This window comes from Talpa occidentalis, unplaced genomic scaffold (genome assembly GCF_014898055.3).
Source record: "Talpa occidentalis isolate TD23 unplaced genomic scaffold, MPIMG_talOcc4v2.1 talOcc4.12, whole genome shotgun sequence".
Taxonomy (NCBI): domain Eukaryota; kingdom Metazoa; phylum Chordata; class Mammalia; order Eulipotyphla; family Talpidae; genus Talpa; species Talpa occidentalis.
This window is the reverse complement of record NW_023601212.1, coordinates 49,577,554-49,592,755: the sequence shown is the minus strand read 5'-3', so window position 1 is coordinate 49,592,755 and position 15,202 is coordinate 49,577,554. Positions and strand designations below refer to the sequence as shown.

At 40.1% G+C, this 15,202-nt stretch overlaps 1 protein-coding gene across 1 annotated transcript in view; it reads left to right on the top strand.

The window, feature by feature from the left end:
• Positions 1-15,202, top strand: part of COLGALT2 (collagen beta(1-O)galactosyltransferase 2) — a 107,630-nt gene that overhangs the window by 56,455 nt on the left and 35,973 nt on the right. The window contains exons 2-4 of the mRNA XM_037506291.2: positions 6,706-6,816; positions 9,521-9,638; positions 12,307-12,441. Of these exons, the coding sequence (XP_037362188.1) occupies positions 6,706-6,816; positions 9,521-9,638; positions 12,307-12,441 (364 nt within the window). The remainder of the gene's footprint in view (positions 1-6,705; positions 6,817-9,520; positions 9,639-12,306; positions 12,442-15,202) is intronic.

Sequence of the window (15,202 nt, the reverse complement as noted above, 5' to 3'; positions counted from 1 at the left end):
TAAGATATACAAATAGTAGCCATGCATCTGATACCCACTTTCCTATACCTATGACTTAAGTCAAATAGTTTCAAGTTCAAGGCCCTTATTCCCTAAGGGCCTGGGAGTTAAGTCTCAGTGCTATCACCGCTATAGCCTGAGTTCAATTCCCGGCCAGTGAACTAACTCACATATGGTGCAGCAGACCTCTCCTGTCTCGCCCGCTACCCCCCTCAGCAGTGTATTTCAGTGAATCCACCTGTTCTGTTCCCCACTCTGTTTCTGGTGACTCTTCTCATCCCCTGCACCTCTTGTTCCCTGTGTCACCTGAGGTTCCCCTTTGCTTTGTTCAACACTTTTTTTCCCTTGATTATTTCTGAGCTTTCTCTTTTAAGGATTTCTTGCTTTTGGAGCAGCAAGGATTTCCCAAAATTCAAGTAAGAAGAACAAAAACCATTATGGATTGGGTTTAGTAAAGTCCTGTTTGCTGAAATTGCCATCTATGGAAGAAGTAGCAACATCTCTTTACTTGCTCTTAGCAAGACCGTGGTGTCAGAGGCCTCAGCTGCTACGGCCACAGCTTTCCCTCCCAGAAGGCACTGAGGGATTGCCAATAAAATCTAAGTGGTTTAACTTCCATGTAAGAGTCAGACACCTCTATCTTCCTATGACTTTCTTTTCTGTTTGTCCTGCCCTTCTTCATTTCTTCCTTCTTGTTTTAATTGTAATCACTGTGGTTTTTAAAATATCAGGATTAGGTGTTGGATTTTGTCACAGAAATTTTTAGTACTTACAGAGATAATGATAGTATTTTTCTTCAGATAATTTACTGAATTATATTAATTTCCTTTATATTGAACAATCTTATAGGCCATGCTATATAATATTTTCTTAATAGGATATCAGATTCTGCTTGCTAATGCTTTCTTTAGGTTTTTACAGCAAATTCATTACAAGATATTGATCTATAGTTGTGTGTGTGTGTTTATAGTTTCTTCAGGTATAAATATCATTATTATATTTATCTTATTTTAAAAAATTGGAGTTTTCAACCATTTCCCCCCACTCCCACCCCATACTCTGGAGAACATATCATGGTGTTGACAGTATCTGCTCTATTCAGATTTGGTAGAATTTCCCCTGTGAAACCATCTGAATTTAGTGTTTTCTTTTTTATTTTCATTTCTTCCATGAAAATTGTTCTGTTTAAGTTTTGGATTTCTACTAGAGATGAATTTTGCAAACATGAATCTTCCTAGGAAAACTTCTGTTTTATCTTCTTCTTAAATTTATTCTCATGAGTTGCACAAAGTAATTGCTTATGATATTTTAAAATTTTTCTTCCATATCCATCATATTTCTCATTATTTTTGTCATTCTTTATATATGTAAAGAATTCTTTATATATAAATTCTTTGTATATAAATATATTTATATAACTGTTCATAGTAGTTACTGATTATTCTTTTGATTTCTGCTGTGTCCGTTGTGATTTCTCCTCTTTCATTTCTGATCCTGTTTATTTGTGCTTTCTCCCTTTTTTCCTTTGTGAGCCTGGCTAGGGGTATGTCTATTTTATTGATTTTTTCGAAGAACCAGCTCTTGGTTTCATTAATCTTTTGGATTGTTTTTTTAGTTTCAATTCATTTATTTCAATTCATTTATATCAAAGAATTTTTTAATTTCCTCTTTGATCTCCTCATTAGTCCAGTGGTCTTCCAGTAGTGTGGTTTTTAGTCTCCATGAGGTAGGAAAGTTCTTTGCCTTCTTTTTATGGTTTATTTCTAGCTTGATGCCTTCATGGTCAGAAAAGATGGTTGGTATGATTTCAATCTTGGTGTATCTGTTGATGTTTGTCTTGTGCCCCAGTATGTGATCGATCCTGGATAATGATCCATGTGCGCTTGAGAAAAATGTGTCCTCCATTTTTTGGGGGTTTAGTGTTCTATAGATGTCTGTTAAGCCCAAATGCTCTAGGTCCTTATTTAGAGCTTTAGTTTCTTTACTTATTTTTTGTCTTGTTGATCTATCCATTGTTGATAGTGGTGTGTTGAAGTCTCCCACTACATATGTGTTTTCTCTGATGTCTGTTTTCAGAGATGACAACAGTTGTCTGATATATTTTGGTGCTCCTTCGTTTGGTGAGTATATGTTAATTAGTGTTATTTCTTCTTGAAGTATTGTCCCTTTGATCATAATGTAGTGACCGTTGGGATCCCTTTTTATTTTTTTGAGTTTGAAATCTGTTTTATCTGATATAAGTATAGCTGTTCCTGCTTTCTTTTTTGGTCCATTTTCTTGTAGGATTGTTTTCCATCCTTTTACTTTGAGTTGATTTTTATCTTTTGTAGCTAAATGTGTTTCCTGGGACAGCAAAAGGTTGGGTTTTGTTTCTTAATCCAGGCTGCAACTCTGTGTCTTTTTATTGAAGAGTTTAGTCCATTCACATTTAGGGTTAATATTGATATGTTAGCACTGTATTTGCCATTGTGTTTGTCTTTCCTTTGATTTTATTTATTCTTTTAATATCTTTTTTTTTCCTTGCCTTCTTTCGTTGTTATTCGTCCCTCTGAGGTTCTGGCTTTAGGACTCCTTGTAGTATTTTTTGGAGTGGGGGTTTATTGGTAATGAAGTTCCATAGTTTCTGTTTGTCTTGGAAGGTCCTTATTCTTTCTTCAAAGAGGAAGGAGAGCTTTGCGGCATAGAGTATTCTTGGTTGGCATCTGTTTTCTTGGAGTCTGTTGACTATGTCCCTCCACTCTCTCCTTGCCCGTAGTGTTTCTTCAGAGAAGTCTGATGTCAGCCTGATTTGTTTTCCTTTGAATGTTATTTGTTTCTTCCCTCTTGTCAGCTTCATTATTTTTTCCTTGTCCTGGATTCTTGGGAGCTTCACTATTATGTGTCTTGCTGTATTTTTCCTTTCGTCATGGAAGTTTGGTGTTCTTCTTGCTTCTTGTATATCAATTTTCAGCTCCTTCTTCACATTTGGGAAGTTCTCTTCAATTATCTCCTGGAATATTTTCTCTTTTCCTACATCTCTCTCCTCTCCTTCTGGTATTCCAATAACTCTTATATTTCCTTTCCTCATGGTGTCAGATAGTTCCCGAAGTCTTTCTTCATTCTTTTTCCTTCATACTTCTCTTTCCTTTTCTGTTTTGGTTCTTTTTATTTCTGTGTCTTCAAGAGAACTTATTCGTTCTTCCATTTCATCTATTCTGCTTTCATTGCTTTTCCCAGAATTCTTTAGTTCCTCCATTAATTCTTTGATCTCCTGCATTTCTTTTACTTCCCTCTTTAGGGACTCAATTTCATTCTTCTGATTGTTGATTATTTTTCCCTTATCATTGTTTTCCTTTATGAGTTCTGTCATTTTTTTAATCATGGCAATTTTAAATTCTCTTTCTGGAAGGCTCAGAAGTTCTTCCAAGTTACTGTCGTTGCAATCTGGGGGCTGGTTTTCTTTTTGTGGTGTGCTTCTTCCCTGAGGAGTTGCTATGTTGCGTGTGGTTCTTCTACTCCCTACTGTCTGTTTTCTAATTTGCCGATGCGTTGGGACACTTTGTTGCTGGGACTGGCCAGCATCTTGGGTGAGCTTCTCTGCTCCCCTCTGGCTCCTCCGGGAGCCATCTGTCAGTTTCAAGCAGTCTTTACTGAAGAAAGGTCCCTGTTCTAAAATGCCGATGTGGGGACACACTCCCCTGTGCTCCTGGTCTGCCCCGGCGGTGGGTTCCCTCTCCCTCTCTGGGCTTGGACTGCAGGCCAGAGGTGTTCTGGTGTGGGTGAACTTCCCCGGCTCTCCTCTGGCTCCTGATGGAGCCTTCTGCAGGCAGTCTTTACTGAAGAAATGTCCCTGTTCTAAAATGGCGATGCGGGACACACTCCCTGCATGTCCAGTCTCAGGCACACTCTTCTGCGCGCCTGGTCTGCCCCGGCTTTGGGTACTCGCTCCCCCTGTGGGCTCAGACTACTGGTTGGCAGGGGCCTGGCGTGGGCTAACTTCCCAGCTGGCCACTGGCTCCTCCAGGAGCCTCTGCTGGTTTCAAGTCGCTAGGTGGTGCCAGAGATCTCTCCTAGAGCCCTTGGGGAGCTGTTTTTTTTTTTTTCACCCCGTGGGACAGGAAACAGAGCGGGAATGGTAGGGTAAACCTCAATGGCTTTGGGGTGCTGTGTCTGCCTTGTGCCCCACCGTCGTGGAGAACCCACGCCCCGAATTTTGTGCCCCGGATCTCAGTTCCAAAGCCCTCAGGTCCAGAACGCGGGCTGTAGCCCAGTTCAGTGTCCACAGAATGGCGTCTCTTGCACCCCGCTCCCGTGCCTGGGTGCCTGGTTCCTGGATACTCAGTGAGGGACTTTCACCTCAGTGAGGGTCTTCGCGCGCGTCTCCCTGCAAGCCTAGGTCGCAGGCGCAGGGACCTGGACAGCCGCGATCCCAATCCGTGTTTGCTTTTCAACCGCGCTGCTTTTCCGCGCTATCCCGATCCGTGTTTGCTTTTCCAGCGCACCGCTTTTCCGCACAAGCTTACCAGGTGGCCTGGGGCTGTGTGCTGGTCCTGGCCTCCTCCTCCTGGGGGCGGGGTCTCTCTTTATTGGTGCCTGGAGCTCACCTCCGCGGCGAATCCTGCAGGATTCTCCGCAGCTCCCGTTCACGGGGTGTGGTGGCTGCAATAGTTCCTTTCCACTCACAGTCCCACTTGCTGCGTAGTTTGTTCTTGTTGGTCGTTTTAGTTTGTTGTTTTCCTCCTCTCTGCCGGTCGGAGAGTGCCGACTCTGTGGGTGGGGGAGGGGAGCAGGGTTCTGCGCTTTCCTCCCTTCTAGTCCTCTTTTATGGCAACTTTCTTCTTCGGGTAGTTTGCTGGAGTCACCCGTTTATCTTCCGTGTCCCAGTTCTCACTGGGACCTGCCGCTTTTCCTCCCTATTAACTTTTTTTAATGGGAGATCTTACTCGCAGCCTCTCCTCGCCGCCATGTTGCTCCGCCCTCCTATTCCTATAACTCTTATATTTCCTTTCCTCATGGAGTCAGATAGTTCCCGAAGTCTTTCTTCAGTCTTTTTCCTTCGTACTTCTCTTTCCTTTTCTGCTTTGGTTCTTTTTATTTCTGTGTCTTCAAGATACTTATTTGTTCTTCCATTTCATCTATTCTGCTTTCATTGCTTTTCCCAGAGTTCTGTAGTGCCTCCATTAATTCTTTGATCTCCTGCATTTCTTTTGCTTCCCTCTTTAGGGACTCAATTTCATTCTTCTGATGGTTATTTTCCCCTTATCATTGTTTTCCTTTATGAGTTCTGTCATTTTTTTAATCATGGCAATTTTAAATTCTCTTTCTGGAAGGCTCAGAAGTTCTTCCAAGTTACTGTTGTTGCAATCTGGGGGGTGGTTTTCTTTTTTGTGGTGTGCTTTTTTCCTGAGGAGTTGCTATGTTGTGTGTAGTTCTTCTACTCCCTACTGTCTGTTTTCTAATTTGCCGTATGCATTGGGACACTGTGTTGCTGGGACTGGCCAGCATCTTGGGTGAACTTCTCCACTCCCCTCTGGCTCCTTCAGGAGCCATCTGTCGGTTTCAAGCAGTCTTTACTAAAGAAAGGTCCCTGTTCTAAAATGCCAATGCGGGGACAGACTCCCCTGAGCACCTGTTCTGCCCTGGCAGTGGGTTCCCGCTCCCTCTCTGGGCTCGGACTGCAGGCCAGAAGGGGCCTGGCGTGGGCGAACTTCCCAGCTCACCTCTGTCTCCTCTGGGAGCCTTCTGCTGGTTTCAGGCAGTCTTTACTGGAGAAATGTCCCTGTTCTAAAATGGCAATGCGGGACAGGATAACTTTATTTTAGAGGTGTGTCTTACATATAACATGAATGATTTGCTCTGTGATATAATTTGAAAATATTTTGTTTTAATGAGTAAGTTAAGCTCCTTTACAAATGGATGTGTTTGTAGAAATCTCGAGGTAGAACAGAAAGAAATTTTTATATTCATTATTTGAAAGTTTTTGATGGTAAAGTTAATCCAAAATAGATAGCAAGTACCTGAGATCTGAATTTTATATTGGGCATTGTTATGTTGACTTTTCCCTTTAATCCATGTGATTAAAGTAACATTGACTAGAAACATTATTGACACCTAAATATGACTTGAAAAATGCAACTGAATTATTGCTTAAATTGAAGATGGCTGTTAGTGAAGTTTGAAAAATGCAGACTTTTACTTTATTAGAATTAGTCTTTTTTCTGGTCCCTTATTTAGGTTTTCTAACCAACTATAAACCAGAGACACACTTTGTGGGGGGCAGGGGGAGGCGGGAGGGAATAGGATTAAAACAAGGGAGGGTGGGAATTGTATGGGAACTATAACCAAGATGAAAATGGATACATTGTGCAAAAATGATGTAAAAAATATATAAAATTAAAAAAATAATAATAATTATAAAATGCAGACTTTTCTTGGATAACTAAAAATTAAAACAAATAGAAAAAAATCCCAGGAAGGTTTATTGGCTTATTCCGGGTTAATTTTGTTGTATATGTACAACCACTTTCTGATTGTAATATTGGCTGACCCTGTTTAAGGATTTGATAATGTAAAGATGACTTTAAGCCGTATCTCTCACTTCAGAAAATTCGGTCATGAAGGAATCACTTTCACATATACCAAACCTTTGAGTTAATGTGGGCTCTGTGGATTTCCTCTTCCTCTGAATGATTATAACTGACCTGTATTGTGTTCTTGTTCATGCAGGGCAGCGACTGATCACAACGTGGATAACACAACAGAGATACTCAGGGAGTGGTTGAAAAACGTACAAAGAGCCTATCATTACGTGGAGTGGAGGCCGATGGATGCACCTGAGTGAGTAGAGAGAGAACCTTTTTTTAACTTACTTTCCTCCCTCAACCATTTTACAGCCTTGCAGGCTTCCAGTGCTGGTAGCACACTTGACTTCTCCTCGTCGTTCATCCTCCTTTGATGGATCTTCATTTTTTCTCTCTTTATTCCTGCAGCTACCAGCCACATTCATGTTCACCAGTAAATCAGCACAGCAGGGTCTATTGTAAAATATTGGTATTATTTATTCATATTTTTGAGTATAATATTTGACTTGAGAAATCACAGTGAAATATCTGTATACTTATTTTAATAGATTTATTTTTATTTATTTATGCATACAAGAACTGGGGTGTAGGCCAGAGGTGTGGGGGTTAGAGGATTCACCAGAGACAAAGTGGGGAACAGAATGAAGATCCACTGAAATACACTGCTGAGGGGAGCAGCAGGCAAGACAGCGCCTGAGACAGGAGAGGTCTGCTGTGCCATATGTCATTTAGCTTCCTGGCCGGGCTTCCTGGCCGGGGACCAAACTCAGGCTGTAGTAGTGACAGAGCTGAGACTTAACCCCTGGGCCACCAGAGAGGCCCCCTGTCCATATATTTTTTACATACACTTTGCTTTTCACTTACCATGCCTTGGTGATCATTCCACATCAGTAGTTAAGGAGCTTTCTGGTTGTTTTTCTGACCCCATATTATCCATGTATGGATGCACCATATTATTTAATAAATGCCCTACTGATGGGCATGTAGGTTGTTTCCATTCTTAACCATAACAATTTCTTAGTTGCTTGCAGGAAGACAGCTTTCAGACCACCATGTCAAGTCAGTCTACTCTCTAACGATGTGGTTTAATTTCTCTGTTACAAGAACTCCAATGACTCTCAAATACCTCCAGAACAAAGTTCATACACCTCAGACCTATTTTTTAAAAGGTTCCCTAAACTTAGCACCAATAACTATGTCCCCATATTTCATCCTTGTTCCCAAAAGAAAACTGATTTTTCCAGAATGATCCTTTAGTTTCAGCCCCAGCTTCTTGGTCATGCAGATTTACTTTCCTTTGCTTCTTTGTTAGCAACTTATATCCCAAATCCCACCTATTATAGAAAGCTGCTCCTAATCATCCCAGTAAATGTAGAAAGATCTACGTTTCTGACAATAGTTGTAGTGCTTATTTTCTATTGTAATAGAAAATACACTTTGTTAATTAACTATAATTTGTTCATTAATTAACTACAATTTGTTCACTTTTTCTAAGTAATTTTTGGGTTCTTTGGTAGGGCCTAGAGTTAAGAGATACTTTATATTTTCCCCCAGTACTAAGGTCTTGGCAGACACTAAATTAATACTCATTGGGTGAACAAATGACAATATGAATAAATGTGTTGAAACTTACTATTGTAAATGCTCCCAAGGTTACTGCATGCCAACTTAAGGAATCGTAGAGGTGGAATGAATTAAGTTACCTGAATTTTTGCCCGGGATTAGTCATTGATTGAAAGCCAAACTTATATAATAATAATAGTAAATGTCACTCCAGAGCAAATTTTTTTCCTTCTCTATAATGCTTTTATTATATATCCCAGCATATGGTCCATATAAATATATGGCAATGAAATTTGAACACTATAAAAGATTTTTAACATTATGTATATCAGTATTTGACCTAATTAAAATAGCGCAGAAGGACTTTATGTCTCTACCTGGCATCCTGGTAACTTTCTCTGTAGCCAGATTGTGACTGTTCCATTGTGTGCCAAGGTCAGTGTAAGAACTATTAAGCAAGGCATTTTTTGGGCAATATAGTCAGGAAAAATAGGAATTACATTAATTTTCATTGAATAATTGAGGAAGACATCACAGAGAATTCTTGTACATCACACAGTTTTATTAATCTTATTTGTATCATTAAGATCTTATTGTTTTTGTATTGTTTTCATTCACTGAAGCAAATGAAAATTCACTGACCAAAAAGCTACAAGAATTGTAAGTGGTGGCCAGGTTGGGGCCACTAGGACAGTACCGATGTCCACACTAATTGGGGGGCTTCAGGAGGGTTCTCAGGGTGTGCCAAGTCACTGCCTCTGTGGTCATGTGAGACTCCTGTCCTTGCTGTTTTGTGAATGTTGACAGAGACCCCAAGGAATTATGCAGCTGCTCATTGACCTCACATCACCTGGGATAAATCAATGTGTTAGGCTCAGTGGAATCCCATACTGAGACATGACCAAGGAAATTGACCCTTTGTTTTTCCTGAAATGTCATATATTTATGCTGAAAAATTTCCAAATATATTCGATGGCAGAATGTATTTTAAAAACTGTGTAAGAACATGAGCTTTGGGGTTATGCCTGGATTAAAGTCTTGACTCTGTCCCTTATTAATTGTGTGATATTAGGCAAATGACTTAACTGCTCTACACCAATTTCCTTCTCTATGAAATTGGGAGAATGATAGCACTTACCTCAGAGGGACTCAGTAGATTCTTGTTAGAATACACTGAAATTTTTCATATAAAGCGTCTTGTGTATGTTTAGCAGGAAGTTACATAATCTCTCCTTGCTCCAGTCTTCTTATCTGTAATTTGGGAATGATGACAATAATAACATAAACTTCCTGGAGCTGATTGAAGATTAAGAGTTAGACATACTAACATTTAGGATAGAGCCTGGAATATATAGATGTATCGATCATTATAAGCCATTATTATTGGTTTATTTTAGGTCTTATCCTGATGAAATTGGACCAAAGCACTGGCCAAGCTCCCGGTTTGCCCATGTGATGAAATTACGACAAGCAGCTCTTCGAACTGCGAGGGAAAAATGGTCAGACTACATTCTGGTAAAAACAGACATTTGATTCCTTAATAACTGCTCACTAGAAGGTGTCCAAATTCATTGTCCAAAACCTCAAACTGTAGTAATAATCAAAACGACCCTTTGTTTAGACACCATCTCCTCCACTTTAAATAAAGACACAGAGAAGAATTGGGGAATTTATACTGAAAACTTGGAATTCATCTCAGACCTACCCTGCCATGGGTTTTCATTGAATAAGCGAATAAGCTCTTGAATTACTTTCTCTTTCTTCATATAAAATGCAAAAGAAACAAAACTTAGTTCTTCAGGAATGCCATAGGTAAAGCAATATAAATTGTCTTTTTGAAAAAAATTTTTGCAGATATGAGAAATTATAGAAAAATATTAAAATTAACATTTTTACAACTCAATTCCCCATTGCTCCTGAGTGATTTGGGATATGGCATATCTTGCTTGGCTTCTTGGTTGCTCCTATTTACAGGGCTCTCATGGAGAATTCAGGACTTGATGACTAGGAATCAATGTTATATCCATCCTCATTCCCCCAACCATGAGCAGGGGGGAGGGGTAGGGAAAAGAAAGGGGTTGGGGAGGAGGAGTAGCAGGAGGAGCAGGAGGAGGGCACTTCCTAAGCAACAAGTAGCTACAGTACCCACTTCCCTTTTGAAAACTGACACAGGCTCCACAAGGTGATGGGAACCAAATTCTTCATCTGTGATCCTTGAAATCCATGTAATTCCTTTGGCACGTGGCAAATCCAGCACAACACTAGTAATAACCCCAATAATGCAAAGCTTGTATTGTTTCATTAAGCTGACTGGCTTCTGCTGTCACCAGACTCTTGACCTAAGTCCATCTCTCATCCCACAAACACAACAGAAACCTGCTCAATAATTTATCACACACTTTCAATACAAATGCTGTACTTACAGTATCAAGTATTGTATAGCTGTGTAAATACTGAAATATACAAATGCTGAACCACAAAAGTTTTGATAAACAGATTGACTATCATAAAAATGAAAGCTTCTGATTATTTTTAGGGTGTGGTAAAGCATACAGAACACAAAATCTACATTTTAGTCATTTTGAAGTGTGAGTTTAAAAAAATATAGCTTAATGTGCTTATTTTATAAGCTAGAATCTGTTGTACTGTCCCTGCAAATGAAATAATGTGATCATGGATTTCTTTTTTTTTTAAAGATTTATTTATTTATACAAGCACTGGGGTACAGGCCAGAGGCACGGAGGGTGAGAGAATTCACCAGAGACAGAAAAGGGAGCAGAACAGGCAGAAGGACCAAAGTACACTGCTGAGGGGAGCAGCGGGCGCGACAGGAGAGGTCTTCTGCACCATGTGGGAATCTTCCTGGCTGGCCAGGAATCAAACCAGTGCTGCAGAGGCCGTGGACAGCTTCACAGCGCTGCACTCACCCCACTGTGCCACCAGGGAGGCCTGGATTTCTTTTTTTTTAAAAAAATGATTTATTTAATTTATTTATGCATACAAGAGTTGAGGTACAGGCCAGTGGTGTGGGGGGTGAGAGGACTCACCAGTGACAGAGTGGGGAACAGAACAAGCAGATCTACTGAAATACAATGCTGAGGGGACCAGTGGGTGAATCAGGAGAGGTCTACTGCACCATGTGGGTTGCTCTCTGGCCAGGGATCAAACTCATGCTGCAGTGGCTGTGGATAGCTTCATAGTGCTGACACTTAATCCCTTGTGCCACCAGGGAGGCCCTGATCGTGCATTTCTAAGAAGGAGAAATAGCATCATAGGCAAACATGGGTTGATAGAATGTACTTTAAACAAAATTTTTATTTGTAATACTAATGTAGCATTGATGGTCTGTTTGGGGCTATTTTGGCATTATGATGGACAACCTTCCATAGGCTTTTCCATTTGAAACTAGCAGATTATCAATAAGTGTTTCTGAATGACTCTTTAGGGGCTTGGGAACCATTAATATATTGGACTTAAACCACTAACCAAGATGTCAGTTGGGAACCATTAATATCTTGGGGGTTGGGAACCATTAATATCTTGGACTTAAACCACTAACCAAGATGTCATATGGGCCCTGGCTGAGTATGTATGAACCCAGTCTGGTAATAGCAATTCATTGCTTGGTGCCCCTTGCAGAGCAGAACATGTTGATGTCAGACTACATACAATCTGCTGAAATAGCCACCCAGCTGCAACTAAGTTTCATAAAAAGAACATAGGTGACAGTTCCATGTCACGAGGGGCTCAACCCTGGGGACCCTTCAGTATTAAAGAATTAAGGAGAAAATACTCAAACAAGCTTAGTATCAGAAGTTTTAAATTAACCAGTAAATCTTGCTGAGATTTGTACATTTTTTTCTTCCTCTTTGTTGAGCAGGTTTCTGTTGTGATTGTGGAATGAGAGATGGACTTAGGTCAAGAGTCTGGTGACAGCAGAAGCCAGTCAGCTTAATGAAACAATACAAGCTTTGCATTATTGGGGTTATTTCTAGTGTTGTGCTGGATTTGCCATGTGCCAAAGGAATAACATGGATTTTGAGGGTCACAGATGAAGAACTTGGTTCCAGTCAACTTCTGGGGAACCACATGCTATTGTGTTCCATTGGCATTGCGGGGTTACTTTTGAATGCATTACTGACAAGTACTGCTTCACCTGACACAATCCTTTTTTTCTTCCTAGTTCATAGATGTTGACAATTTCCTGACTAATCCACAGACACTCAGTCTAATGATGGCAGAGAACAAGACCATCGTGGCCCCCATGCTGGAGTCTCGGGGCCTGTACTCTAACTTCTGGTGTGGAATCACTCCTCAGGCAAGTCTTCAGCTCAGGAATTAAGGCTGTGAGTTTTAACAAGGCAGCCACTTGTCAACAATGGTTCCATTAACCTTTCTCTCATTTTATCCCTGCGTGGTGCACGCCGTTGTGTCACTGGAGCAAGCACTTTCAGGAGAGCAGGTGAATCCAGCCCAGTGTCCAGCCCAGGGTCACCTTTGTATTAAAGAATTAGAAAGAAAATACTTGAATGGGCTTCATCTTAGAAGTTTAAAATAAGCCAGTAAAGCTTGCTGGGATGAGCACATTTTTTTCTCCCTGATTCCAAAATTTTTTTTAAATTATTTTCTTGTCATTAAAACTAATATAAGAACACTACAGGAAAATTTGGAAATGTAAAGGACTTTTTAAAAGTCATGTTAATTCCCACCATTCTAACGTCATAGCTAACTGCTGTGCTTTTAATGCCAACTCAGTGACTAGAATGCAGCTTACCTAATCTTTCTCATAGTTTAAAAACATTTAAGTTGCTGGAGGCTTTTATTATAATAACCATCACGATTAATTTTTTGTATTTAATTTTTCTTACTTAGGATGACATCTTAGAAGTGAAATTATTGTATCAACAGGTATAAATAACCTTTGATAACCTTTTAGTTGCTGCCAAATTGGTTTCCACAAACCTAATAATTGCAACTGTTTTGGTAGCTTATTTTTACAAAATTCAAGCTAAAAACACCATTTTAAATCTCCCTTTTCTTTCTTTTCCACTTTTTCCTATAACGTCTTCAAAATCTAGAGGTTTTTTTATGGGAAAAACTTAGAAAGGCTGATGATATTTTTGTTCATTAATGAATTACAAAGAAATTGATCAAAGTAATATATATATGTGTGTATATATATATATATATATATAGAGAGAGAGAGAGAGAGAGAGAAGGATATAAATATAAAAGGATAAAAAGGGGATTCAAAATCTAGCCTTTTGGGCATCAAAACACATTGTCCAAAGGGCTAGATTTTGAATCCCCTTTTTATCCTTTTATATTTGGTTTAGCTTTGGATGAAAAAATACAGCCAATATTGAACTTATAAGTGTTAAAAGTGGCCTCTGTGGAGGAGACTTCTTGTTGTAGCATTGGTCATTTCCATGCTGTAAGTAACCCATCCCATCATGCAAATATTTTAAATGTTGGTTAAGCTGAGGGTAAGGTTGAATACATTGCAGTATAGCCACTTGATATATAATTATTAAACATACACCAAACTGCTCCTGAGGTGGTGTTAGAATGATGGGGATTAATATGATTTTTGCTTTCATAGATTTTAAGCTACCAACATGTCAGCATGTCAACCGGTTTGCAGAATTCATGAAAAACTGACAATCACTGAGTCTAGCACACTATCAGATGAGACATTTCTTTTGTTATAATTATTCTTGCAATTGCAAGAGTTCTCGAATAAATCTTATTATCTTTATCACTTTTTAAGGAGAATTAAGTTCATATTCATAAAATCCACTCATTTTCTTGGGGAGAAAAGGTTTTGTTAGGTCCTTGTACACTCTTAGTTAATAATCTGCAGCATGTTTAATGAGTTAACCACTGACAACAGCAACTAAGGTGGATTAAGCTAGTGAACTCAGCCTCCAGGTTTATATATCTCCTTTCTTGCTTTAATCATTAAAGTAAGCAGAGCAATATGCTCAGCTGATTTTCACAGTAAAAGTAAAATGTGCACAAGTGAGTGGCATTTCTGATTTTTCACCATCTGATTTTGGCTTTTTACCATTCCCCTCGGGCTTCTTCTTGGGCAGGACCAGGGACAGCCAGTGACTTCACAAGCCTCAGGCTGGCCCTGGCTTCCAGAGCCTTTACAAACACACCCCAAACAAAATGACCTTGTTGTCTGCCAGTGAACAGGAATTATTAACAACAACACTCAATTTATGTGGAAAAACAGACACATCTACTGCCTCCATCTGTCTGCAGGATGCATACTTATTCTCTTTTTTCTGCTTCCTTCCCTGCTGCCCCTAAGAAATTCAGTGACTCAACATCAGCATGAATTTTTCAAGCTTCTCATTCTGAGAGTATGGTTCCCAGGTGGTCTAGAACTTTATATTTGGTGTGCATTCTTCAGTAGATATTTCAAGAACTATTACAGGGCAGGGAGAGGGACACCCCAGAATCCCCTAACCTGCCCATTCTAAATAGGTCTGCCATCTGCTGCATCAGGACAAAATATATAAGACCTTTAATGAAAAGGAACTTCTAATGAGCAATACAGAAAAGGGGAAGAATATAGTTTCCAAATCAAGCACCTGAAGTTACCCATCCCCTTGTGGGTAAATGTCCAGTCAATCAAGGTTGGCTCAAAGCAATGCCCGAAAGCCTGCCACAAGTCTAAAGCACCTTCCAGTGAGGACCCACAGAAAAGGATCAGAAACAACTAGACAAGTCTGGGAGGAAAAGAGCAAAATCAAAATCAAGATAAAAGCTGCCATTGTTAACCTCCCCATGGGTCTCTCACCCACATCTGTTTCAACCAGTCCAAGACCAAGAAGCAAGTGCAGTTTCTTCAAAGAAACTTGTCTCTCTGCTCCACGCGCTTCCTCCAGGTCTCCTTCTGGCCCCCCACCCTGCTTCCCTCTTCTCCAGTCTCCTCTCCAGCTTCTCTTGCCTGCTCAGCTCCACCCTTCCTTGGGTGGGGCAGGGAACCTTGAACTTCCCCCTTTCCTGGGCACCACCCTGTTACAGAAACAGTTCCTTTTATCCCTTGCAAGAATGCTTATAAGTTG